The sequence below is a fragment of the Pan paniscus genome, chromosome 2, assembly GCF_029289425.2.
Source record: "Pan paniscus chromosome 2, NHGRI_mPanPan1-v2.0_pri, whole genome shotgun sequence".
Classification (NCBI taxonomy): Eukaryota; Metazoa; Chordata; class Mammalia; order Primates; family Hominidae; genus Pan; species Pan paniscus.
The window spans coordinates 128,837,566-128,865,564 of record NC_085926.1 but is presented as its reverse complement, the minus strand read 5'-3'; the positions used below and the strand labels follow the sequence as shown (position 1 = coordinate 128,865,564).

The following is a 27,999-nucleotide window of genomic DNA, read 5'->3' as shown; positions in this document are numbered from 1 at the left end:
CCAACAGGGATTATATACAAAACAATCAAACTGCTCTGGAGACCAACAGATATTATATATAAAACAATCAAACTGACAGAAAAAAACAAATATTTTATTCCTAAAGAGTAGTATTAATTTTAATTTTACTTGCACTACTGAGTCGTTCTTAATGATTTTTCAGAAAACAAAAACCTGCTCATTGTTTTAAATAAAGTCAAGTAATGAGAAAGGATTTAATGAGATTTCCAGTCCTACTGCCCAGAAGTAATCTCTGTTAACTATTTCTGTGTATACTGCCAGCCATTTTCTATACAGGTGTGTATACAAGTATTTCTGGTGTTTTTTTTAAATTTCTAATAGAACCACACAATAACAAATTTTGTCATTGAATACATCTTGGACTCCATGTCACCTTACATACTAACCTGCCTCATTCTTTTCAGTGGCTCACAGGGCATTTCATTGTATGTAGTACTTCAATTTTAACTAGTCCTCTTGATGATATTTAGGCTGACTCCTGTCTTTTGGTATTACAAATGTTGCTGCAGTAAACATCCTGTACAAACTTCTTGGTATATTTGTGCAAGTACAGGTACAGAATACATTTCTGAAAGTGAAACTTTGGTTGTTCATATTTTTTATTCTGATAGCTACTGCTACTGATCTCCAAAGGGACTGTGTCAAAAACTTCAAACTCAGAAGCTTCTATTTTCCCCACAGTCTAGCCAAGACTAGTCATCACTACACTCTAATCTTTGCCAATCTGACAAGTGAAAAATTATAATTTTGTTTTTAATTTGCATTTCTTCATGACTGAGGTTGAACATCTTTTCATGTATCTTTTGGCCTTCTATTTCTGTGAAATGCTTGTTACCTAGAATAAGGTCACACCCAAACATAGTACTCAAAAAGTCTTATGTTTGTACCTATGTAAGAATATTATATTCTCAAAGTAAAGGACAATTCAAGGCAATGCTTATGAAAATTCCAACTGCCTTTTTAACAGAAATGGACAAACTGATTCTAAAATTCATATGGAAATGCAAGGGACCCAGAATAGACAAAACAATCTGAAAAAAAAAAAAAGAAAGGCAGACACTGTTAAAGGTCTCACACTTCCAGTTTCAAAATTAACTTACTACAAAACCTACAGTAATCAAAACATTATGGTACTTACATCAGCAAAGACATATAAACCAACAGAATAGAATTCAGAGTCTAGAAATAAACCCATAATTTCTGGTCAATTGATTTTTGACAAGGGTGCCAAGACATTCAATGGAGAAAGAATAGTCTTTTTAACAAACAGTATTGGGATAACTGGATATTCCATGCAAAAGAATGAAGGTGGGCCCTTATGTCACATCATATGCAAAAATGAACTCAAAATGGATCAAGCGTGAGAGTTAAACTATAAAATTCTTATAATCTTCATCACATCGAATCAGGCAATGGTTTCCTAGATATATAAAGCACAAACAATAAAAGAAACACATATATAAATTGGACTTCATCACAATTTTAAAAGTTTCTGATGTAGAGGATACCATTCAGAAAGTGAACAGGTAATCCACAGAATGGGAGAAATATTTACAAACCATATCTCTGATAATTATCTTATAAACATTGCTGCAGTGAACACTCTTAGGTAAACATCTTTGTATACTGGTACAAGTATAGAATATATTCCTATCCAGTATCCAGAATAAACATGTGTGTGTGTGTGTGTGTGTGTGTGTGTACACACATATATATAAAGAACTCTTACAACTCAACAAAAAAGTAAATAACCAAATTACAAAATGGTCAAAAGATTTGAATAGACATTTCTCCAAAGATATACAAATAACCAATAAGCACATCACACTTCCTAGTTTCAAAACTAACTTATCGCAAAATCTACAGTAACCAAAACATTGTGGTACTTAGATCTGCAAAGACTTATAAACCAACAGATTAGAAGTCAGAGTGCAGAAATGATTTTTGCATATGCTGTGAGATAAGAGCCCACCTTCATTCTTTTGCATGAAGAATCCATGCAAAAGATCCTTGACACATCATTAGTCATTTGGGAAACGCAAATCAAAACTACAATGTGAAACCACTTCATACCCCCTAGGATGCAATGGAAAAAAAAAAAAACAGCAAAATGTTGGAGAGGATGTGGAGAAATTAATTAAAAGAAAGCCTCATACACTGCTAGTGGGAATGAAAAAATGGTTCAACCACTATGGCAGTTACTCAATAAATTAAAGATAGAATTACCATGACCCAGCACTTCTACTCCTAAGTATACACCTGAAAAAACTGAAAACATGTTTACACAAAAACCTATACATGAATGCTCACAATAGTGTTATTTTTTGACAAAAAGTAGAAACTGATGAATAAACAAAATGTGTATATCCATACAATGGAATATTATTCCATCGCAAAAAGAAATGAAGTACTAACACGTGCTAGAAGCCAGATATAAAAGGTCACATATTGTATGATTCAATTTATATGAAATACCCAGAACAGGCAAATCCATAAAGACAAAGTAGATTAGTGGTTACCAGGGGCTAGTGAAAGGGGAGAATGGGAAGTGACTGCTAATGGGTAAGGGGTTTCTTTCTGGGGTGATAAAAATGTTCCAGAATTATATCAATATACAATTTTGTGACTATACTAAAAACCACTGAATTATACACTTTAAAATGACAAATTTTGTGGTAAGTGATTCTATCTTGAAAAAGAAAAACCCAGTAAAGGACAGGGTCTACAAAATACTTCATGATTTACCACAGCTATGAGAGAATTAGTATTCATACTGTAGGTGGCTCTGGGTCTAAAACTGTGCATACAGAACAAATAAGATTTAGTCGATGGGCATGATTTCAAGCACTGACAGTTATGGGGCCACAGCTGATATCAATTCCCAAGTGTAAACGATGTAGAAATGAGAGCTGAAACTAAGGAACCAGGCCAAGAGAATGATTGCCAAAGCACATGTCCTTTAACTGCTGTCTGGCAAAGCAATTACAGCTGTACCCAAACTTAAGCAAATCCAGTCCTTTTAAGAACACATCTTTATCATAAATAAATGGGAGAGGGATACTGTGCTATGATGAAACAGGATGTAGGAGGAACTTAAAACAGCATACAAACAATAACAAGTGAACCTAATTTTATTACAAGTGACTAACATAACCCTTAGGCAGGGATGAAAAGAACCCAAGTAACTTCTGAAAACAGAATTTGCCTGTATACCATAAAGTTAAAGACAAATATTGTACTCTAGTTTAAAACTGTGTTTCTCACCAGGGAATGAATAGGTCACTAATTCTAAAACTACTTTTGTTTGTGTGTACTCGGATGAAACAAGTAAGTCAATATACTGTGGTTGAGAACAGTTTCTCACCTTTGGAGAAGGAAGTAACAAAGAAAGAGAAAAGGGCTGAACAGGAAAAAAGACCAAAATGGACCCTATGGTGGAAGAACAGAACTGGCAGCATCACTGGCAGTTTTTTATTTATATACATAGATGGATAGATAAGAAAATAAAAACATATGTGTTCATACATGTTACCAAACATATACACTGCTAGCTCTATCTACTAAGAGAGCCTAGAAGCAATGACACCCAGTAGCATGGAGCACACCTGGCACCCAGATCTTGGTTTCTAGATATCATTCTCTAGTAAAATGAACTCAGCTCCCTGGAAAAATGGTTGATTCCATGGCTGGTGCAAGCAGGAAAAATACAAGATACACCCAGAACATCATGTGATACCAGAAAGTAAATTAGTGCTCACAAAATGAGAGAGGGTATTGTAGAAAAGACACAGGAACAAATTTTCAAGTGCCCTCAATAACCAAAGCGAGAATGACTTGAGCAACAATTACTGGATTTTAACCCATAAGGTAAAATATCCAGAAAGCCATGTAAATAAATTAATTCGATAATTAATAAGAGGACAGTACTTCCTTAATTGTAGAATTCCAAATATAGTAAGAATGAGTGAAATAGAAAACTCGCCATTAAGCAAAGACCAAAGCAGTAATAACTGCTGCCAGTTAAGAACCATTGATAGATGGCAAAACTTGCCCATGTAAAGTATGATGGAACACAGGATATTGCAAAACTGGCCCATGATAAGTATGATGGGACACAGTATATTTGCAGTACCTCCCCACTAGAGGAAGGTATTAATTACAAATGAATTACTAATTATTATACAACTACAAGGTTAAAATGAACATTTATTATTACAAAGGAAAAAGCAGTAACTTTACAATGAAGAAATCTGGCAGACACAGCCTTAACCAAGTGATCACATTAACTTCACCCATCATAAGACATGCTAATCACGGGTGAAGATCTGACAACCCCATATTGAGAAACATTCTAAAAAATAACTAACAGTACTCTTCAAAAGTGTCAGTAACATTTATAAAAGATGGGAGAAAAAAAAGACTGAAAAGCTTAACAGATGGGAGGAGACTAACATGATGATAACTAAATGCAAGGTAGGATCCCAAATTGGATCCTGAACTAGAAAAAGGATAGTTTATAAATGTGAATGTCCTGGTTTTAATAATTATACTATGGTTATATAAGATGTTAACATTAGGAGTAACTGGGCAAAAGATATCCAGGACCTCTTTGTACTATTTTTATACCTTTTATGTAAGTCTAAAGTTATTTCAAATTTTAAAAATCAACATAATTTTAGAAGATTTTAGAAAAACCTCTCAAAGTAAAGTAAATCTTTCTACCATAATTGAATTTACATCCAACAGTTAACTACATCTGAATTATACTGCCACTCTGGGAAGAATTTGGCATTTTTTGATCATTAAATTAAAAAGTGGGCATAATACTCCATCTACTGATACATCTGTTTGTGTAAATTATTCTAGATTTGAAAGAAATTTGGTACAAGGATGGAGGAAAGGGGTATCATACCATCTACATATTTTTTAAACCCGTCCATTTTGTTGCCATCCTATATTAAGCATGCAACCAGTGTTTTTTAAAGCCTTCAGTGAGCAACAATTATTTTATTAGCAGTACAGAAGACGGAAAGGAAAGGAAAGGAAAGGAAAGGAAAGGAAAGGAAAGGAAAGGAAAGGAAAGGAAAGGAAAGGAAAGGAAAGGAAAGGAAAGGAAAGGAAAGGAAAGGAAAGGAAAGGAAAGGAAAGGAAAGGAAAGGAAAGGAAAGGGGAAAGGGGAAATGGGAAATGGGAAAGGGGAAAGAGGAAAAAGGAAAGGAAAGGGGGGAGGAAGGGGCAGAAGGAAAGAAGGGAGGGAGGGAAAGAAAGAAAGCTTTTTTTAGATTTCTTTATACCTTCTCCTAATACCTCCCCCACCATGACCAATGACATTCATTTCATAAAGCAGCTAACTGGTGAACCTAATTTTACAGGCTATGACAAACCAAACCCTTATGAAAAGACATTACGGTGGCATTCTTAACACCCTGTGCTTCCAGACCTAAATAACTACAGGTACAATGGGGAGCCACGTAAGCCTTTAAAAGCAGTTGACAGTCAAATACAATTTAATATCATTTAAAGCTACCAACTTTGAATCCTATACGGTTAAGTTAACCGATAATTTATTTGCTGTCACAAAATGTACTCTGTTACTATTTTCCATGTTTAAGTGGTGTTCCTCAAAAGCTAATTTTTCTAACCAACTAATTAATGAATGGAATATTTAAATAATCTTAGTTTAAGATGAAAAACAGGCATGTTATTTCTAAATTCCACCTGCAATTAATAAAACGTACATTAGTAAGTCCAATACATAGTTTACCGAACTCAAGGACTTTAACCTACAGTAATTCCATTCTATAGATGGAGAAAATAATGTATAGTAAGAGTAAACCGGTTTTTTCCCTAAAAGGAAAGAAATAGCAGCAAAGAATTCCAGTGACTCCCTAAAAATGAGAATGCCACACAACTATGTACATGTAAGGAGACTTTAAACACTGAGGCTATGACTGGAATAGATCACTAAGGGATTGGTATTAGAGATGAAAATATCGGTGGTCCTGTCCCTAACATCACTGAAACATTCAACACCTTACAAAATAAAGGGAATATTCAACACCTTACAAAATAAAGTAAAAAGGCACCCGACAAGCAAAAGAAAGCCACCTAATGAAGACCCTAAAAAGGAAATCTAAGGAAGAGTTCTGACTTCGGGGGGGGTCTACTTAGAATAAATGGATAAAAAGGAAAAAGGCAATAGACACAGGAGGTCCAGCATTTTCCATGAGAAATAAAATTCAGTACATTTTGGTCTTGATTTCAAAGAATAGTAAAATTGCTTCCAAACAATAACAGTTCTGTGAGCAATAAATAATACATAAGATGTATTTACAGGCTAAAAAGTAAAATTTAAGGGCTTAACTTCATTGATCTATACTAAGGGTTTAACTTCATTGTCTACTGCTAGGTGAACACTAAATACTGAATCCTGAAATAGTACAAACCCAAACCAAAGTATAATCAAAATCATAATTTGATAAAACCATGAGAAAAGCATTAAGATTATAAAAGCTACTCTATGTTTCCTAGGCATCCCACTCACCTCTCAGAAAAAAAAAAAAAAACAAAAAACGTGAAGCCTTGAAATTAGCAGTTAAAAGACCAAAAGTAACTCCCCTAAATCTATTCATCAAGTAAGGTAAGGGAAATTAGCATTTGCTGAGAGGCTCTTTCATGCCAGGCACTTGTACACACCCTGCCTGGTCTAATTCTAACAAACCTGAAGTAGTCATAATCTCTTTACAAGTGAGGAAACCAAGGCTTAGAGGAGTCAACTTCCTTGCCGTTTGTTAGAACAGTGTTTCTCAATCTTGGCACCATTGACATCTGGGGCTAAAAAATTTTGAGGGTGGTGGGGGGAGGTAGAAGATGCTGTCTTACGGATTGTAGCATGCTTACCAGCATCCCTGGTCTCTACACACTGGATGCCAGTAGCATACTTTGAGTTGTGACAACCCAGCATTTCTCTAAACATTGCCAAATGTCCCCTGGGGGCAAAACAATCCTGAGATGAGAACCACTTAGAAGGAAGAAGCCAGCATTTTCATTCAATTGACAGTAGGTACGTCCCAGAGTCTGTTCAAGATGAATAAAGGACAAACTGAGGTCTCTGCCTTCAAGAGCTCACTTTGAATCCTGGTGCTTGATTTAACACCTCTCTCCATGCATAGCTATATGAGCCTCACATCATGACAGTCTGACCTATATATTCCCTTCGGCCAGCCCCTAAATCGGCTCACTCCTTCAACCACAATCAATGGCACCTTCACTGACCCAAATGACATCTTGCAGTCATGTCTGATTCAACTATTCCCTTAATTCTCTGTATCTAGTCACTGTCCAAGTCCTGCTGATTTTTCCTAGGAGTAAAATATCTCTGTCATCCATCCCTACCCTTCATTCCCATTACTCTAATATAGATACAAACCAAACTCCCTTTATCTTCTAACAGATGAAATCAGGAGTAACTAATCTCTCTTGGCCCCTCATATGAATTAGGGGTACATATCAAGATATAATAACTGATCTACCAACTTTTAGGATAGAGGGCTGGCAGACTTCAGAGCAGTCCCCAATGACCACATCTTTCTCTGGGGTGGGGAGGGATGCTGGAATTTCTCATCTGATACTAGTTTCATAAGCCAAATATTAACTCTTAAGTAAACAGTAACCCTCACAAGCATTAAGAAAAGGACACAGCAGAAATTAGTTTGCATACCACTACAAAGTGGTTTGCATGCTATTTCTGGCATTTGTGCCATGAACTGCTTTTGCCTGCTTCAAAAGAAGGTAGAACTGACACTCAACAGAGCAAGTAAGGTACAACTCCCAAAGAAAGCTTAATTAAGCCAACTAATATTTCCACCCCGATGATGCAGAAACCTAGATGAAGGCAGGTAAAGCAAACATCCTGCTAGGGAAACACTAAAAATAGATGGCCAAACAAAATCTAGTGAAATGCCTGCATACAAAGAGAGATATAAATCTCATATATAACATATACAAATAAAATCACAGCATCAAAAGGCTAATTTATTTATACTACAAATGAAAAAGGCTCCGATTTAAGATGAGAGGAAATCCAGGACCTGGTTCAAAGTTGGATCTTGCCCTTAGGCAGAGAATAACAGAACGTTTATGTACTAATGTACTAATGCTCTATTCTTTTTAACTTCAGGACACCATAACCAAGATAAATTTCTGAAATTCACAACTTAACCAAAACTTTTAATTTTTACTTTGCGTGTTTAAATTTTCAAAAAAACACATTTACATATTCAAAAAAAAGTCTGATGAGTGACATCCTAAATATTTCCACTTATTATTTCTGAGTTTTCCTATAAAAGGCTGATGGCAAATATATTTATTATTTAGGGTCCTGCTTTTTCCAACTTTATCAAGCTGTTTTAAGTAAGTAAATAAATAAATGAAAGTAATTTCTATAAGGATGCATCAATATCTCAAAGCTTTCTAAAAGAATAAAGAATGTCATACTAAAGCTGGGCACGGTGGCTCATGCCTATAATTCCAACAATTTGGGAGGCCAAGGCAATAAGACTGCTTGAGTCCAGGAGTTCAAGACCAGCATGGGCAATATATCAAGACCTCGTCTTTAAAAAAATTAAGAAATTAGCTGGGTATAGTGATGTGTGCTTATAATCCCAGCTACTCAGGAGGCTAAGGCAGGGAGATCGCATTAGTCCAGGAGTTAGGGGCTTTGGTGAGCTATAATGATGCTACTGTGTTCCAGCCCAGCCTGAGTTACAGAGTGAGACTCCATCTCAAAAAAATAAATAAATAAATAAGCACAAAGGGAAAAAAAAGGATGTCATACTAAATTAACGTATTTCCTTCTGAGGGAGGGACATGAGTTTAGGTCAGCATGTTTATGAAATGACCAAATGTCAAACCAAAAGGGCTTTACTTAAGAAAGCAATTACAACTAACAGGTATATTAAATAATTCCAATTCACACATTCTCTAATACCTATAGCAGAATTAAAAAAGCAGAGATAGAAATTGAATCAGACACCCAGTTACGGCCATCTTAAGATAATGCTTCTGACCCCGACTATTACTGTCTTCTGTCTATAATCTAGGACAGCTTTTCAACATTTCATTCAAACTTTTTCTAAACACATCACAAGTTTAGTCTAAACCAACCTAATTTAACACAATTGGTGTAATTTATTTGTAATTCTACGATTTATACTTTTGTCGTAGCAACTTAAAGCCTGAAGACAGAAGATACACAGTTGACTCTTTAACAACATGAGTTTCAACTGTAAACGTCTACTTATACTCAGATTTGCTTCTGTCACCCGAGACAGCAAGACCAACCCCTCCTTTTCTTCAGCCTACTCAAAGCGAAGACAATGAGGATGAAGACCTTTATAGTGATCCACTTCTGCTTAATGAATTATAAATATATTTTCTCCTCCTCATAATTTTCTTGCTAAGTTTTTTTCTCTACTTTATTACAAGAATACAGTATATAATACATATAACATACAAAGTATGTGTTAATTGACTGTTTATGTTATCAGTGAGGCTTCTAGGCAACAGTAGAGACTATTAGTAGTTTAGTTTTCAGAGAGTTAAAAGTTACATGCAGATTTTCGACTGCATTGTGGGTCAGCACCCCAACCCCCACATTGTTCAAGGGTCAACTGTATTAACAAATGCATATAAGTAGCAGTCATATACATCCAAGAGGAAATTATCAATTTAGCCTTTTTTTGAGAGATCCTTTCTTTCATGAAATGATGGCATTAACCTCAGGATGCACCCTTTACTGCCTTTTACCAACATTTGTCTACATGAAAAGCATAAAGATAACCTTGTCACAACTGATGCCTGAAACCATTATTAAAAAGAATTTGTTTCAACAAAGTAAATGTGAGGGGACCTCTTGAACTGATCCTTAAGATATTTTAAGATGCTACATGTAACAACGGTGTAATTTAAAATTCATGCTAACTTTACCATCAAGCCACAGTATTCCTGGCACCTTTAAAACAAAATTTAACCTTGCAAAACAGATCATGGCTAACTAAGATCTCCAAAACCAGTCCTGGGCCCCTAGGGGTGTGTTCCCTAGGAAACTATTTTGTTTCATAATGCTTTGCGTTAACAGACCTGAATTCTGCTGACTTTAAATGAATGACAAAAATATGAAGACAAATCAAGTATTTGGAATCCAACTGTCAGAAGGTTATTGCATACAAGTACTCTCTACAGCATCCTCTGGCTTAAATTACTACAGTTTACAAAATGTCATATATACAATCTCTTTTAGTTTCAACTCTTTTTCAGAGTACTAATTAAGACTATCATTTTATGGACAAAACTGCAAACAACATAAACTATATTTCCCACACCCAAAGATATATTTTTATAACCTGGTTTCCTATTTTCAGTTAAAGGAATAAAATTAAGGTGGCTTCTCATCCCTTTTTCCCTATAGCTTCTCCAACTATAGTAATGCAATTTTTTCTTGAGACATTCCTAGCTGATTAACAATTTGAAATTGAATTAAGAAACTGCTTTTAAAAGTAAAGTGTAAATACAACCATTTTCAAACGAAAAAGATTGGGGCATTGTTCTCTACATCTATTAGCTCTGTCTATAATCTTAAATTAACCATGTCCTGAAATCCTGAAGACTATTACATTTCTATCCACTAGTCAAACATTTAAGGCTATATTAAAGTTTCATGTGTATTAAAGTCACACTGAATTTTCTATGGGAAAGGCCAAATTTATTCCAAAAAATAAATCCATTACTAGAAAGGAAAACCTATGTGCAAGCTTCTCCAGCTAGACATATCTTTTCTAGTAAGCTATCACTTTAAACATGCAATTAACTTTTAAAAATCAGTTAAGAGCTGTTTACTTGTGCATCTCAAGATGCCTAAGCGGGATCTGTTTAGATTTGTGATAAACATGTAAAAACAAATTCCAAAGGATCTGGATAAAATCCTAACTCACGACTGAATGTTAAGTAGTCCAAAAATTCCAGGAAATTAACATTTTAAACGTTCCTAGTGACAAGCAGAAAGTGTTCATGAAACATCCTGGAGTCTACAGCTAAAAATTGGTCAAGCTTTGCTGAGAAAGTTTAAATGGGCCCTAGGAAAAAAGTCCAGAAGAATCGAAACCGAAGTGCCAAAGAAAATACCACCATTGCTGAAGGAACCAACACATGGATGAAACCATTTCCTCCCCACACCACTGTAAGCTACCTCAGAAACCTTCATGCTGATGCTCTAGGGAAACACTATCAACTCTACACTGTTCACACCCACAAATGTAACTACCTGCATACCTACTGGAGGATACTCTTACTAGGGAACAGCAGTATCACTCAATTCATCCAAGTTAACTGTATGTCAAACATTGCTCTGGCGGCTTCATTTATTACTCACATCAACTTTGCAAGAGGGCATTATCTCATTTACAGATGAGATAACTTAGAGGCTGAGAAAGCTTAGAAGCCTAGTAACTTGTCAGATTTTTCAGGAGAGGAAAACATTACTTGTCGGGCTTCAAATCCACACCTGTCTCTTTCTGTACTGGACCCTGGCTTCTTGGTAGAGCCCTAACTTTTTCTGTAGGCTTAAAAGCACTAATGCCATAGAAAATTCCTTACCTAACTCCACTTATCCCTCAACTAACAATGACAACTTCATTTTGAGCATTTGGCTACTACTGTTCCCCCTTCCAACATTTAACTGTCATGACAATATTAATGCCAGGTGGCCTATTAGTATGTATCAAACATTCAGCTAGGCAATTTATAATTAACATTTACCGAGCACTTACTATGTGCCAGATACTGTTTGAATGTTTACAACAACCTCATAAGGTAGGTTCTATCATTATCTTTATTTTATGAAGAAACGGAAGCACAGAAAACTTTAATATGCACAAAGCCAAATGGTAAGCGACGAATCCAGCATTCAAATCAGTCTGCATGGTTCCACCACAACTCAAGCTCTTAAACGTTATCATTCCTACCTCACAAGAGAATTTATACAGGGTTTCTCATTTAATCCTCTCAATTCTGTGAGTTAAAGATTATCAATCCCAATTTATAGATGAAGAAATACAGGCTCAGAAAGGTGACGTAATTTACTTAAAATCACACAGCTTTAAGTGGTTCAAGACAAGTTAGTCAAGACTTGAATCCATTTTTGTTTCACACCTCCAAATTGTTAATACTACACTATATCAAAGAAGGATGAAAACTACAAAAAGGCAAGTGAACAATAAAAAGGCACAGGTATCAATCTATGTAGTTTAATATGGTCAGTCACTTTTGAAAATTTCTAGGCTATATACAGGCTCTTCTTCAAACTGTTTATATATAAAAAAAAGTGACGATAGGGAGAAACTGACAAAAATGGTCTCTTGATGGTCAAGAATAACGGGACAGAAAACCCCACACGTTTTTAAGAACTGTATAATCTTTTACTATGAAACCACAAAATTCATATTTGGCCACAAAATACAGAGACAGACACAAGTAGGCACCATTCTCCTATCTCACAACCACCCCCTCCCACCTCAGTAGATAATGAGAATCGGCTTTATTACTCATGCTCTTCCTCCTGAGAGATCAAGAAACAAAAGCAACATGAAAGAATCCACCTACTTTAGGCTACCCTCTTAAATCTGGTACCATTCTGAAAACAAGCTCATAAACATACATTAAATGTTAGAAGTTATTAAAGATGTTTCTACCAAGAAACAAGTATATGAATGCATTTAACATTCTTTGTCTCATGTGCAGAATGGATTTGCCTTTCTTAAATCAATAAACTTAAAAGAGAGGAAAAAGGCTCAGAAAAGTGATTTTCCTTATCACCAAAAACATCACTGCTTTCAAATGTTTCTCAAGACCCAATTAGACAGTATAACTCCTCTGCAGTTATACACTTTAGTATTTCAGAAAATGTCTTCCGCCAATTATCCATCCAGAGTAAAATTTGTCAATATAATCATGCCTCTCATCATATTCCCTACATAGCCCAGAGGTCTCAGATAGCAAAACACATTACTGCATCTATAAGAAACACCCATTTCAAAATTACTAGTCCTAGTCAGACAATCAAGCTTACATTCTCAACAATGGAAAAACAAATTAGAAGCAGCCAGCAAGACTGCAGCTCCTTTATACCAGACACATATTTTTTAAAACAAATTATACAAGAGGAAAAAACTGTCATTTGTTACGTATCTTTTATAGTATTTTGTAGCCCGGTTAAAGGCAGAAGAAGAAAAAAATGATCACGCACAAGTCAGAAGTCAGTCCAAAGAATAAGTGTTGTTTCAGGAGGGGGAAAAAAATCACTTATTCACAGTTGTTCAACAATTTTAAAAATAATCAGTGCTGTGTAGGAAAAGCATTAAATATTTTAACGAGGCCAAAGGGATCATGTAACATGTGAATGACGATCTAATGTGTCCAAAGTGTACAGTGAACAAACAGGTTCCGCTGTCAACCTCCTAAATGATGTTTTGAAATAGGGTGGAACTTTAAGAAAAGCACTCACCTCATAACATTTCATTAAATTCACTGGGTTTTTTTTTGTGAATCGAAAAATAATGAGTTTTTTCCCCAATGCTAGAGATAATAAAACATGGCTTGCTTTCTTATAAATGAATCCTGCCACACACCACATCGAGGCTTGAAACGCCAATATACAGAGATGCAGCCCCATCCCCTTGTCCCCCATTTCCACTTCCCCTCGAGTAATTCCTTTCAAATAGCTATTTAAACATGCACAGACGCTATCTGAAATGAAAACTTCCCTCCCATTCCCTTAAGCTGAAGAGAGCAGGAATTCCTCAAGAAAGCTGAATCAAGCTCAGTCACCCACAGAACCTCAATCTCTCAAATACCCCATGTTACCAAAATAAAAGCTGGATACCCTAAGTAAGCAAATCCTTGGACACTTCACATACACAGTAAATAAATAAGCTCACGAAAATAAAAAGATGGAAAAACAAAGACAACTTAAAAGCAAACCACCACACCCTCAACTCCGCGTTGCAACCGGTCGGCCAGGGGCCTTTACCTTCATTTTCCATCGAAACTGCACTCGGGTTGATGGCTACAAAGTCTTTAGTGTCAGCCACGGCCACACTGGGAATAGAGAGGAGAGGAGGAGGACAAGGAAGAGAAGCCCCCGGAATCCCAGGCTGTCACCCCCGCTCCCGGCCACGCGTCCCACGGCTGCTCCCACCACCCCTAGCAGCAGCATCTGCAAGAGAAAGCAGGAGAAGCGGCGCTGACGAGAGGCTGAGGAAGGAGTTCCCCGCCCAGCCACTATCTCGGGAGCCCCCTCCCCAAGATCCCGCACCCGCCCCGTCGTGTGCCCGCAACGTCCCCAGCTCACGCCAGCGGGGCGGCGCCCTAGAGATGCCCCCCCATCCAGGGGATCCCCGAACCTCCCCTTCCTTCAGAACCTGGAAGTTTCTAGAAATGGGGGCAGGAGGTAATACTGGTACCCACCCAAAGCCCCAGACAGCCCTCCTCCAGGCTGCGGGGTCTCAGCCGCGGGGCTCGCGGGGGCGCCCCGCGCGCCTCGGGAGAAAAGGAGCTGCTCGCGGGGCAGCGGTGCGAGGCGGGAGCCTGCTCCCGGCGTGAGAAGAAGCGAGCGGGAGGGAGGAAGGGAGGGAGAGAGGGCGGGCGGGGAGGGAAGAGGAGAGGAGGTGAGGGGACCCGTCACGCACGGTCCGCCGGGCCGGCTCCGCGAGGCCGTGCTGGTCTGCTCCCGCCTCCGACTCCTGCTCTCCGCCCCTCCCCGCCGCCGGCCGCCCAGTCGCGCCCCGCACTCCTGGGCCAGCCGCGGACCCAGCTTTGTCACTATTACTTCCGCTGAGAGAGGTGCGCGCAGGCGCATTCGTGTTCACGGGCTGGGAAGGCGGAAGTGAAGTGAAGGCCGAGAGTTCGGCCCGGAATGGACAATGTTTGGGTTTGGATCCGTCCGGTAGGAGGTCGCTCGGGGTTGGTGGCCCGCCCTGTTCTTGCCGGCGCCTCCCTTACCCCAGGGACGATGTCCGCCCGTTTATATGCACCCCCTGAACGCGAGGGTCGGAGATTCGCCCACGCCCCGTGTCGGCCACGCATTCCCGTGGGGCGGCCGCGGGGTCGGCCCAAGCTGACAGTCATGGCCGCTGTCCCCGAGGCGTTTAAGCGCTCTCTACAAAGTCTGTAGGGGAAGCTGCTCCCGTCGGGGTGGCAGTCACAATCTCAGCAGGCAACGTTGAGGCCCGCGGAAGGAAGGGGCGAGGTGTCCATGCTCCTGCCAGGGACTGGAGCACCGTGAGCAGCCTCCCGAGTCTCGCACTCTCACTTGTAAAACCCTGCACTGACTGCTTGGTTCTTGCGGAAGCCGGTAATCGCGGGGCGACTTCCCAAAATTCTGTAAGGAGTGTGTTTAGTTACCATGTGTAATGAGAGAGCAAGGTTCAGCCTCAGAGAGCTCCAGGGAGAACTAATCTTTTTCATTCGTTTGTGGTATATGGAACTGGGGAGAGGCTGGAACAGCAATTAGAAACCAGTCGTACAGCGGTTGAAGCCAATGAACGAGCACTTCTTTAGCAGCTGTACCTTTGTCCAGTGTCAATGCCTTTTCACACGTAAACATTTCACTTGCTCGGCATCTTACCCAGACCCCTAATAAGTGCTTTTTAATGAACGATTGGTTTTAATAAACCGTGGTGAGCCAGACATATAATGTTGAACAGAAGTTCTCTCACACCCATAACCACTAGAGGGCAGGGCTTCACCTACTGAGTTGGTGATCATCCTCAAGAGAACTCAAAAGAAAATTTCCATATATGCTAGATGTGTTTTTCTCCATCAACACTTAGACACTTTACAAATTTGCTTTTTATCTCAGGTCCTGTAACATATCGCAGTGTGCTCTCTAACCACACGTTCAACATCAAAATTAACGGACGGGGTTGCCTGTGTTTCTATATTTGTTCCCAAGTAAGTGGTACTAGACTAGGATTGAAAATTCTGGACAGCTTTCTAGATTTACCTTTCTTTTAAGAAATATTGAACTTTTATTCAGCGAGGTCACTTTTAAAGATAAACCCATAAAAATCACTATCAAGTAGGTTTCTAGTCTTACGAGTGAACTATGATCCACCTCTGGCATGCATGGTCAGTGATTTTTGTCTGCACAATGACAGAGCCAAGTTAACGGACGGGGTTGCCTGGGCTTCTATATTTGTTCCCAAGTAAGTGGTACTAGACTAGGATCGAAAATTCTGGACGGTTTTTAGATTTACCTTTCTTTTAAGAAATATTGAACTTTTATTCAGCGAGGTCACTTTTAAAGATGAACCCATAAAAATATCAAGTAGATTTCTAGTCTTAGGAGTTACTATTTATGATCCACCTCTAGCATGCATGGTCAGTGATTTTTGTCTACACAATGACATAGCCTGTGATTTGTACAATGATTGTGATCTCTCGTAATCAATTTGTAACAGTTATTACTGTACATATTCAACCTTGAAACAGCATTATATTAAAAACAAAAGCACCTAAGGTAGGAAATTACACAATATAAACACTTTGATATTAACATATGCATTTACAAAATAGAGGGTAACTGTACAGAATTTGGTATTGGGTCACTTTAGCTGAAATATTTTTCTAAAGCAACTTTTCAGAACTATCTGTTGTATTAATATACTGCAATACTCTAGCATTAACACTGAATCTATAACTCCTCCAAAAGATTTATAGCTCCATGGTTTATTCCTAAAATGACTTAAACTGAAATTTTACTTTTGGTCCCCTAAATTATGAAAATCATTGTTCCTATTACTAAGCCAAAAAAGAAACTGGTAAGGTCAAGATCAACTTTACCAAGAAGAATTGACCAATTAGTCATTTTATATAAAAAACTTAAGCATCTGGAAATTTTGGTGTCTGAGGGGGTTCTGGAACCGACCCCCTGTGGACAATGAGGGATGACTATATACATATATATGTCATACACACACATATGTATATGTATAGACAAACATATACACATATATATGTATATTCATACACCCACATATACATACACACTAGCCTTCTTTCAAAAGATTTTTGTAAGAATCTCGTAAGTGAACACAGGTTGCAAATTATAAGCACTATAGAAGTATAAGATTATTATAGAGAGAAACAAGGAAATCCCTGGAGTGTTAGCTAGCTACAATGGGATTGATGGCAATGAAACATATTATTTCCAAGTTTCAGCTTATTGCTTCCATAGAAATCAAAGCTCTAAAAATTCTTTCTACTCTCCTTTTGTCCTGAATATTTAACCTACAAAATTAAATGCATGTGATGCAAAAAGTGGTCACGTGCAAGAAAGGGAAATTTGTCAGGCTTTTCCGCTTGGGGGAAATATTACAAATGGGAAAGATTGAAGAAGAATGGTCATGACATTCTAATTTTCTTTATACTGTGCTTTATTCCACAAAGGGTGTGCGGTATCTTGTTTTTAATATCAAATTTGATAGCTGCATTTTTATAAACCTGGATGGTACAAGAATATGTGGTTCTTTAGGGATTTAAAAATTAAAACTTGGAAAAAATTATTTTAAAATCTTTCCTCAATTAATTAATGTCTTCTTTTAAAGGCTGTTTTAATGTTTAAAGTACCAGAGGTTAATAGTTAAGAAATTTCACCTAGCTGCTAGAAAAGAAATTGTAATTTTATTTTAAGTTGAACATTTTATTTATTTACTTACTAACTTACTTAAGAGACAGAGTCTCTGTCGCTGAGGCTGGAGTGCAATGATGCCATCATAGCACACTGCAGTCTTGAACTCCTAGGCTCAAGAGATCCTCTTGCCTCGGCCTACCAATGTGCTTGGGATTAGAGGCATGAACCACCATGCCTGGCAAAGTTGGACATGTTAAAAACATATAAAGATGCATCACTTTATTTTTATAAGCTAACCTACTCCAACAGAACAACAGAAGTATTTTTCTTCTTATAAGATAAAGGACATGCTAAATGTCAAGTTTAGAAAATATAGTTTTATTGCCAAGAGTGTTGTACGAAATCAGTTCCTAACAAACATCTACCAGAATTGCTATAAATCTGCCTAGTTCCATGTTTTGGCAGTGCTGGAAGATTAAAAGTTGGAAGCAAGAATAAAAATTGAAGGACTCATATGAGCTACTTGTGTTTGGTTGGTTTTAATAGCACCCAGATCCAGATCCCCAAGTACTCTACAAATATTTTATCACTCACAAAATTCCATAGCCTCTTTCACACTTGCTAGCATTTTAAACATGAAATATTTGATGAAACTGAGATGAAATGAGAGAACTTATACTCTTAATTTTTATTGTTAAAGAAGTTTATTTCAAGTATGACATAGTCTCTCCATTCATTGGCTCAGATTCTGAGCCAGTGGTAATATTTGGGATCTTATATACTACCAGTCTTCTGGATTAGACATGAGTGTCGATGGGATGCATGTGAAAATAAGAAAGAGGTAAGAGCAAAGTGAGTGTGAGTCCCATGACCCAAGAGTACCATGACCAATGAACTTCATCATTTCCATGGAAAACAGACATACAATATTCCAAATTATATAAACTACAGGATTTGTTTTGAGATACAAAGGTATCCATTTAAATGATAATATTCCACCTAGTTTCCAAACTAGCATAATTCACCTCTGGCCCCAAAACATTTGATAGCAGTAAATATGTAATAAAGACCTATTAAATAAATGGATAGCCTGAAAAATGTTTATCATAAATATTTTTTGTTGAATGAATAACAATCTACTTGTTTCCTATGATCAAACTAAAATCCAAGCTCCTACTTTCCTGTAAAACCAAGAGGACTTAAGGGATTTTTAAGAAGTTTAAGGGTTTTTGGTGCATCTCACACCTGTAATCCCAACATTTTGGGAGGCTGAGGCAGGAAAATTGCGTGAGCCCAGGAGTTCAAGACCAGGCTTGACCACATAGTGAGATCCTGTCTTTACAGAAAATAAAAGCATTAGCTGGGTGCAGTGGCACACACCTGTGGTCCCTGATACTCAGGCAGCTGGGGTGGGAAGATTGCTTAAGCCCAGGAGGTCAAAGCTGCAGTGAGCTGTAATCATGCCACTGCACTCCAGCCTGGGGGACAGAGCAAGAACCTGTCTCAAAAAAAAAAAAAAAAGTTTAAAGAATAAACCTACATCTCCAAAAACCACAAAGGGGTTAACTAGGACAACATTATCTGAATGGGAATAAGTCCTAATTGTTGTAAGAAATGCTCGATATTGAGCACTGCCCAGAGCAGATAAAATTGCACACCCAGATTTTGAGCCCAGGTAACCATTTGAAATTGAAAGATAACAGTGTTGAGGTGCTTGTTTCCATGCATTTGAGAAATTTTAGATGAGCCTGTGCTTTTGATTTTGATGGCATGAATATTAATGCCTGACAAAAAGCATTATACACTAGGTCCTCGAATAAGGTCATTTTGTTCAACATCATTTCATTAAATGATGAGAAAAAAAACATCAATTACTGGTGGGGCTACTGTATTGAGTTTGCACATTCTCCCTGTGTCTACATGGGTTTTCTCCAGGTATTCTGGTTTCCTCTCATATCCCGAAGTTGTGCATGTTAGGTTAATTGGCATGTCTAAATTGTCCCAGTGTGAGTGAGTGTGTGTACGTGTGTACCCTGTGATAGAATGGCATCCTGTCCAGGGTTGATTCCTCCCTTGAGTGCTGAGCCGCTGGATAGGCTCCAGCCACCTACAACCCGGAACTGGAATAATTGGGTAAATAATTACCTTATTTGTTTTATTAATGTTTCTTAAATGTATGTATAACTCACATTTGTTTCAGTGTTTAATATTCGAAGTGTTTTGGAGAGCAGAGCAAGATGGCAGAATAGAAGCCTGTACCATTGATAACCCGACAGGAACAACACATTTTAACAACTATCTGCATACTGGAAAGTTTAACAACTAACTGCATACCATCACAAGAACCAAAAATCAGAGCAATCGGAGTACCTGGTTTTATATTCATATCACTGAAAGAATCATTGAAGAGAGTAGGAGAAACAGTCTTGAATCACAGACACCACCCCTTCCCCATAACCTAGCAGCAGCCCTGCTACACAGAGAGTATATGCACTTGGGGGAGGGAGAGTGCAGTGGCTAGTGGTCTTTCTATTGAACTCAGTGCTGCCATGTCACAGTGGAGAGCAAAGCCATGCTGGGCTCAGCCAGCACTCATGCATGAAGGGAACATTTGGACCAGACCTAGCCAGAGGGGAATGGACCATCCCAATTGTCAGAACTTGAGTTTTTTGGCAAGCCTCACCACCATAGGCCAAAGTGCTCTGGGGTTCTAGGTAAACTTGAAAGTCTGTCTAGGACACAGGGATTACAGTTCTTAGGCAACTTCTAGTGCTGGGCTGGGATGGGCTTAGAGCCACTGGACTAGGGTGGTACATGACCTGGGGAGACACCAGCCAGGGAATCTAAGGGAGTGCTTGTGCCATCCTTCCCCCAACCCCAGGCAGCACAGCTTGAAGCAACAAAAGTGACTCCTCTGCGTATGAAGAGGAGAGCAAAGAAGATTTTGTTTTGCATCTTGCATACCAGCTCAGTCACAGTAGGATATGGCACTGGGCAGTCATGAGGCCCCCATGCTAGACCCTAGCTCATAGATGACACGTCTAGACACACCATGGGCCAAAAGGTAAACCGCTGCCTTGAAGGGAAGGATCCACACCTGGCAGGATTCATCACCTGTGAATAAAGAGCCTTTGGGTACTAAATAATCAGCCGCAATACCCAGGTAGTGCATCATGGCATGGGCCTTGGGTGAGACTCTGAGACGTGTCTTCAAGTGAGACCCAGAACATTGCCGCTGTGGTGGCTATGGTGAGAGACTCCTCTTGCTAGAGAAAAGCAGAGGGGAAAGTAAAGAGGACTTAGTTTTGCACTTTAGATACCAGCTCAGTCAGAGTGGGTTAGACCAACAAGTGGGCTCGTGAAGTCCCCAATCCCAGGCCTAACCTCTTGGATGGCATTTCATGACCTTCCCTGGGCCAGAGGGAAGCCCAGTGCCCTGAAGGGTATGTCCAAGCCTGGCAGCATTCACCACAAGCTGACTGAAGATCCTTTGAACTTTAAGTGAATACCAATGGTGGTGTAGAAAACCACCCATGGCCCAGTGATAGTGGTTGCCACAGGGAGAGGCTCCTCTGCCTGTGGAAAGGGGAGGGAAGAGCAGGAAGGACTTTGTATTGTGGTTTAAGTGCCAGCTTAGCTACAGTAGAATAAAACATCAGGTAGACATATAAGGATTTTTGACTGCAGTCCCTAGCTCCCATACACCATCTCTGGACCCACCCAGGGCTGTGGGGAACTCACTGCCCTGAAGGGAAAGACACAAACCTGGCTGGCTTCACCACCTGCTAATGGTAGAGCCCTAGGGACTTGAGTGAACATGGGTGGTACCCAGGTAGTGGTTACAGAAAGCCATGGGCAAGACCTAGTGCTGTGCTGGCTTCAGGTCTGACCCAGCACAGTCCCAGTGGTGAGGGCCGGGGGGTAGTATGTCACTCTACCTGCAGCCCTAGGCAGCTCAGCACAGAGAGACTTCATTTGTTTGGGAAAAAGTAAGGGTAAAGAACAAGAGTCTCTGCCTCATAATACAGAGAATTCTTCAGGGTTTTATCCAAGACCACCAAGGCAGTACCTCTACAAGTCTACAAGAACCACAACCTTACTAGGCTTGAGGTGCCCCCTCACGCAGCTATGGCTTAGACCACAATACCCTAGTTCTTTCAAATACCTGAAAAACCTTCCCAAGGAGGATGGGCACAAACAAGTCCAGACTGTGAAGACTACAATAAATACCTAACATTTCAATGCTTAGACACCAATAAACATCAAGACCATCCAGGAAAACATGACCTCACTAAATGAACTAAATAAGACACCAGGGATCAATCCAGGAGAAACAGAGATATGTGACCTTTCAGACAGATAATTCAAAATAGCTCTTTTTAGAAAACTCAAAGAAATTCAAGATAACAGAAAAGAAATTCAGAATTTTATCAGATAAATTTAACAAACAAATTGAAATAGTTAAAAAGAAGCAAAACTTCTAGAGTTGAAAAATGCAACTGGAATACTAAAGAATGCATCAGAGTCTCTTAATAGCAGAATTGATCAAGCAGAAAAAATAAATAGTGAACATGTAGAAAGGCTATTTGAAAATACATGGTCAGAGAAGACAAAAGAAATAAGGATAAAAAAGAATGAAGCATGGCTATAAGATCTAGAAAATAGCCTTAAAAGGGCAATAACTCTTAAATTATTGGCCTTAAAGAGGACGTAGAGAAAAAGATGGGGATAGAAAGTTTATTCAAAGGGATGATACCAGAAAACTTCCTAAGCCTGGAGAAAGATATCAACACTCAAGTACTAAAAGACTGTAGAACACCAAGCAGATTTAACCCAAAGACTACCCCCAAGGTATTTAATATATCAGACTCCCAAAAGTCAAGGGTAAAGAAAGGATCCTAAAAGCAGCAAGAGAAAGGAAACAAATAAAATAAAATGGAGCTCCCAAATGTCTGGCAGCAGACTTTTCAGTGGCAATCTTACAGGCCGAGAGAGTGGTGTGACATATTTAAAGTGCTAAAGGAAAAAAATAAAATTTATTGTAGAATAGTATATCTGGTGAAAATATCCTTCAAGCATGAAGGACAAAGACCTTCCCAGACAAACAAAAGCTGAGGGATTTCATCAATGCTAGATTTGTCCTAAAATAAATGTTAAACAGAGTTCTTCAACCTGAAAGACAAAGATGTTAATGAGCAATAATAAATCATCTATATGAATATTTACAACAAACCCTCATGACGTGTTTATCTATGTAACAAACCTTCATGTGTACCCCCAAATCTAATATAAAAATTAAAATACATATATATGTACAAACTCGCTGGTAATAGTAAGCACACAGAAAATCAGAGAATATTATAACTGATTGCAAAAACAAACTGTAATTGTGGCATGTAGAGTACTCAAGTAGAAAGTCTAAATGGTGAACCAATCAAAAATGATAACGACAACTTTTCAAGACATAGTACAATGAAACAAAGAGAAACAAGATGTTAAAAAGCAGGGGGACAAAGTTAAAGTGTAGAGTTTCTATTAGTTTTCTTTTTTTTATGTGTTTTTGTTTATGCAATCAGTTTTAAGTTGTCTTAAGTTTAAAATAATGGGTTATAAGATAGTATTTGCAAGCCTCATCTTGAAAAACGTACAATAGACACGAAAACTATAAGAAGCAAGAAATTAAATCATACCACCAGAGAAAATCACCTTCACTAAAAAGAAGACAGAAGGAAGGAAAGAAGGAAGAGAAGACCACAAAACAACTAGAAAACACATAACAAAATAGTAAGAGAAAGTCTCTACTTATCAATAATAACATTAAGTGCAAATGGACTAAACTGTCCAACCAAAAGACACAGAGTGGCTGAATAGATTAAAAAACAAGACCCAGTGACCTATTACCTATAAGAAACACACTTCACTGGCTGTGCGCGGTGGCTCATGCCTGTAATCCCAGCACTTTGGGAGGCAGAGGCGGGTGGATCACCTGAGGTCAGAAGTTTGAGACCAGCCTGGCCAACATGGTGAAACCCCATCGCTACTAAAAATACAAAAATTAGCTGGGCATTGTTGCAGGTGCCTGTAATCCCAGCTACTCCAGAGGCTGAGGCAGGAGAATTGCTTGAACCCAGGAGGCGGAGGTTGCAATGAGCTAAAATTGCGCCATTGTACTCCAGCCTGGGCGACAAGAGCAAGACTCCGTCTTAAAAAAAAAAAAAGAAAGAAAGAAAAGAAAGAAAAGAAACACACTTCACCTATTAAGATACACATAGGCTGAAAATAAAAGGATGGAAAAAGATATTCCAAGCCAATGGAAACCAAAAAAGAGCAGGAGTAGCTATGCTTATATCAGACAAAATAGTTTTCTTGACAAAAACTATAAGAAGAGACAAAGAAGGTCATCATATAATGATAAAGAGGTCAATTCAGCAAGAGGATATAACAATTATAAATATGTACGTACCTAACACTGGAGCACCCGGATATATAAAGCTAATTTTATTAGAGCTAAAGAGAGAGATAGACCTCAATACAAAATAGCTGGGGACTTAAACACTCCATTTTCAGCATTGGACAGACCTCCTAGACAGAAAATCAACAAACATCAAATTTAATCTGCACTGTAGACCAAGTGGACCTAATAGATATTTACAGAACATTTCATCCAATGGCTGCAGATTACACATTCTTCTACTCAACACATGGAGTAGTCTCAGGGACAGACCATATGTTAGGTCACAAAAGAAGTCTTAAACGTTCCCCAAAAATGAAATAATATCAAGCATCTTCTCTGACCACAATGGAATAAAACTAGAAATTAATAACGAGGAATTTTGAAAACTATACAGATACGTGGAAATTCAACAATATGCTCCTGAATGACCAGTGGGTCAATGAAGAAATTAAGAAGGAGAACGGGCACAGTGGCTCACGCCTGTAATCTCAGCACTTTGGGAGGCTGAGGTGGGCAGATCACCTGAGGTCAGGAGTTGGAGACCAGCCTAGCCAATGTCATGAAACCCCCTCTCTACTAAAAGTACAAAAATTAGCCAGGCATGGTGGCCAGAGCCTGTAATCCAGCTACTCGGGAGGCTGAGGTGGGAGAATTACTTGAACCTGAGAGGCGGAGGTTGCAGTGAGATGAGATGACACCACTGCAGTCCAGCCTGGGTGACAGAGAAAGACTCTATCAAAAAAAAAGAAAAGAAAAGAAAAAGAAAGAAAGAAAGAAAAGAAATTAAGAAAGAAATTGAAAAATTTCTTGAAACAAATGCTAATGGAAACACAACATACCAAAACATATCAGATACATTGAAAGAAGGAAGTTTATAGCTATAACTACTAAGAGGGAAGTTTAAGCTCTAAGTACCTACATCAGAAAGAAGAAAGAGGGTTGGGTGCGGCAGCTCACATGAGTGATCCCAGCACTTTGGGAGGCCGAGGTGGGCAGATCACTTGAGGTTAGGTCAGGAGTTTGAGACCAGCCTGGACAACATGGCAAAACCCTGTCTCTACTAAAAAGACAAAAGTTAGCTGGGCGTCGTGGCAGGTGCCTACAATCCCAGCTATTTGGGAGGCTGAGGCAGAAGAATTGCATGAGCCTGGGAGGCAGATGTTGCAGTGAGCTAGGCTGCACTCCAGCCTAGGTGACAGAGCAAAACTCTGTGGAAAAAAAAAAAAAGAAGGAGAAGAAAGACTTCAAATAAATATCCTAATGATACATCTTTAAAAAAATTAGAAAAGCAATAGCACATCAAACTCAAAATTAGTAGGAAAAAAGAAGTAATAAAGATCAGAGCAGAAATAAGTTTGAAATGAAGAAAACAATAAAAATGTCAATGAAACAAAAAGTTAGTCTTTTGAAAAGATGAACAAAACTGACAAACCATTAGCCAGACTAACAAAGAAAAAAAAGGAAAAGACCCAAATAAATAAAATCAGAGATGAAAATAGAAACATTGCAACTGATACTACAGAAATTCAAAGGATCATTAGTGGCTAGTATCATCAACCATATGCTAATAAATTGGAAAATTTAGAAGAAATGGGTAAATTCCTAGACACGTAACAACCTACCAAGATTGAACCATGAAGAAATCCAAAGCCTGAACAGTGACAAGTAACAAGATTGAAGCCATAATAAAAAGTCTTCCAGCAAAGAAAAGCTTGGGACCTGATGGCTTCACTGCTGAATTCTACCGAACATTTAAAGGTGAACTAATACCAATGCTACTCAAACTATTACAAAAAATAGAGGAGGAGGGAATACTTCCAAACTCATTCTACGAGGCAAGTGTTACCCTGATACAAAGAACAAAGACACATTAAAAAAATAATCTACAGGCTGGTGTCTCTGATAAATATTAATGCAAAAATCCTCAATGAAATACTAGCAAACCAAATTCAACAATACATTAAAGACATCATTCATCATGACCAAGTGAGCTTATCCTTGGGATGCAAGGATGGTTCAACATATGCAAATCAATTAATGTGATATGTCATAGCAACAGAATGAAGGACAAAAACCATATGATCACTTCAATTGATGCTGAAAAACCACTTGATAAAATTTAACATCTGTTCATGATTAAAACCCTTTAAAAACTAAGTAGAGAAGGAACATATCTCAACATAATAAAAGTTGTGGCTGGGCATGGTGGCTCACGTCTGTAATCCCAGCACTTTGGGATGCCAAGACAAGCAGATCACTTGAGGTCAGGAGTTTGAGATCAGCCTGGCCAACATGGTGAAACCTCATCTCTACTAAAAATATAAAAAATTAGCCAGGTGTGGTGGTGCATGCCTGTAATCCCAGTTACTTGGGATTACAAGAGGCAAGAGAATCACTTCAACCCAGGAGGTGGAGGTTGTAGTGATCCAAGGTCACGCCACTGCATTCCAGCCTGGGCAACAGAGTGAGAAAAAAAAAAAGAAGAAAGAAAAGAAAGAAAAAAGTATGTGACAGACACACAGCTAGTATTACCCTGAATGGGGAAAAACTTAGAGTCATTATTTTAAGACTGGAACATGAAAAGGATGCCCACTTTTTCACCACTATTATTCAACATAGTACTGGAAGTCCTAACTAGAGCAATTAGGCAAGAGAAATGTTCTTTAACATCTAAATTGTAAAAGAAGAAGTTTCATTATTTTTATTTGCAGATGATATGACTATATATTGGAAGAACCTAAAGACTCCACCAAAAACTATTAGAACTGATAAATAAAGTCAATAAAGTTGCAGGACACAAAATCAACATACAAAAATCAGTAGCATTTCTATATGCCAACAGAGTACAATATGAAAAAGAGGTAAAAATAATCCCACATGTAATAGCCACAAATAAAATTAAATCCCTAGAAATTAACTTAACCAAAGAAGTGAAACATCTCTATGATGAAAACTGTAAAACACTGATGAAAGCAATTGAAGAGGATGCAAAACAATGTAAACATATTCTATATTCATGGAATGCAAGAATTAATATTTTTAAATGTCCATGCTACCCAAAGCAATCTACTGATTGAATGCAATCTCTACCAAAATGCCAATGACTTTCCTCAAAGAAATAGAAGTAATAACATGGAAAACATGGAGAAACGTCATCTCTACAAAAAACTTAAAAACTAGCTGGGCATGGTGGTGTGCACCTGTGGTCCCAGCAACTTGGGAGGCTGAGGTGGGAGGACTGCTTGAGCCCAGGAGGACAAGGCTGTGGTGAGCCATGTTCACACCACTGCGCTCCAGCCTGGATGAGAGAGAGAGAAAGGAGGGGAAGGGGGAGGGGGAGGAGGAGGAGGAGGAGGAGAAGAAGAAGAAAAAGAAAAGGAGGTCTTAAAATAGGTGAGTAAGTTAAATTGCCACTGGCCAATATCTTCCACCAACTTTGAAAGCTTTGCTGATGGGTTGGTTGTTTTAAATTAAAACTGTGGGAAAAATTCTGTGTCATGTCTTCAGGCCTCTAGCTGTGTTTGCATTAATAGCCTAGGCCTCCTCCCTCCATTTAAATGCTGTATCAATTTCATATCAGAAACATTTTCAGTCTCTCTTTATCCTGCTGCACACTGGGATGTGGGAGTGCTTGGGAAAGGTAGCATTTCCTCATACCTCCAAAATAGTACATTTTGCACTTAAAAGTTTTCTATCCCAGTAACTGCTGGAAGTCAGATATTTTCTGCAAAGCTTTCTTCTGTGTCTGAACTTGTCCCGTGTCCTTCCAGGCCCCCTGCAGAAATCATCTCTCTCCACTGTGCTTCCTATTGTGCAAATAAATGAGGAAAAAGGCACA

General features: G+C 38.6%; 1 protein-coding gene across 10 annotated transcripts in view; it reads right to left on the bottom strand.

Annotated features, from left to right (window-relative positions):
• Positions 1 to 27,999, bottom strand: part of ATP2C1 (ATPase secretory pathway Ca2+ transporting 1) — a 163,820-nt gene that overhangs the window by 107,737 nt on the left and 28,084 nt on the right. For 2 of the 10 annotated variants that reach the window (XM_003829448.5, XM_008954808.6), the window contains exons 1-2: positions 14,542 to 14,904; positions 14,105 to 14,290 (exon numbers count right to left, since the gene is read on the bottom strand). The exons of 2 other annotated variants lie outside the window; for them this stretch is intronic. In XM_003829448.5, coding sequence (XP_003829496.2) covers positions 14,105 to 14,110 — 6 coding nt within the window. In that variant the 5' untranslated portion in view covers positions 14,111 to 14,290; positions 14,542 to 14,904. Of the gene's footprint in view, positions 1 to 14,104; positions 14,291 to 14,541; positions 14,905 to 27,999 lie in introns of those variants that run through there. 6 more of the 10 variants (XM_008954807.6, XM_055110445.2, XM_008954806.7 and 3 more) reach the window with 5 other exon arrangements.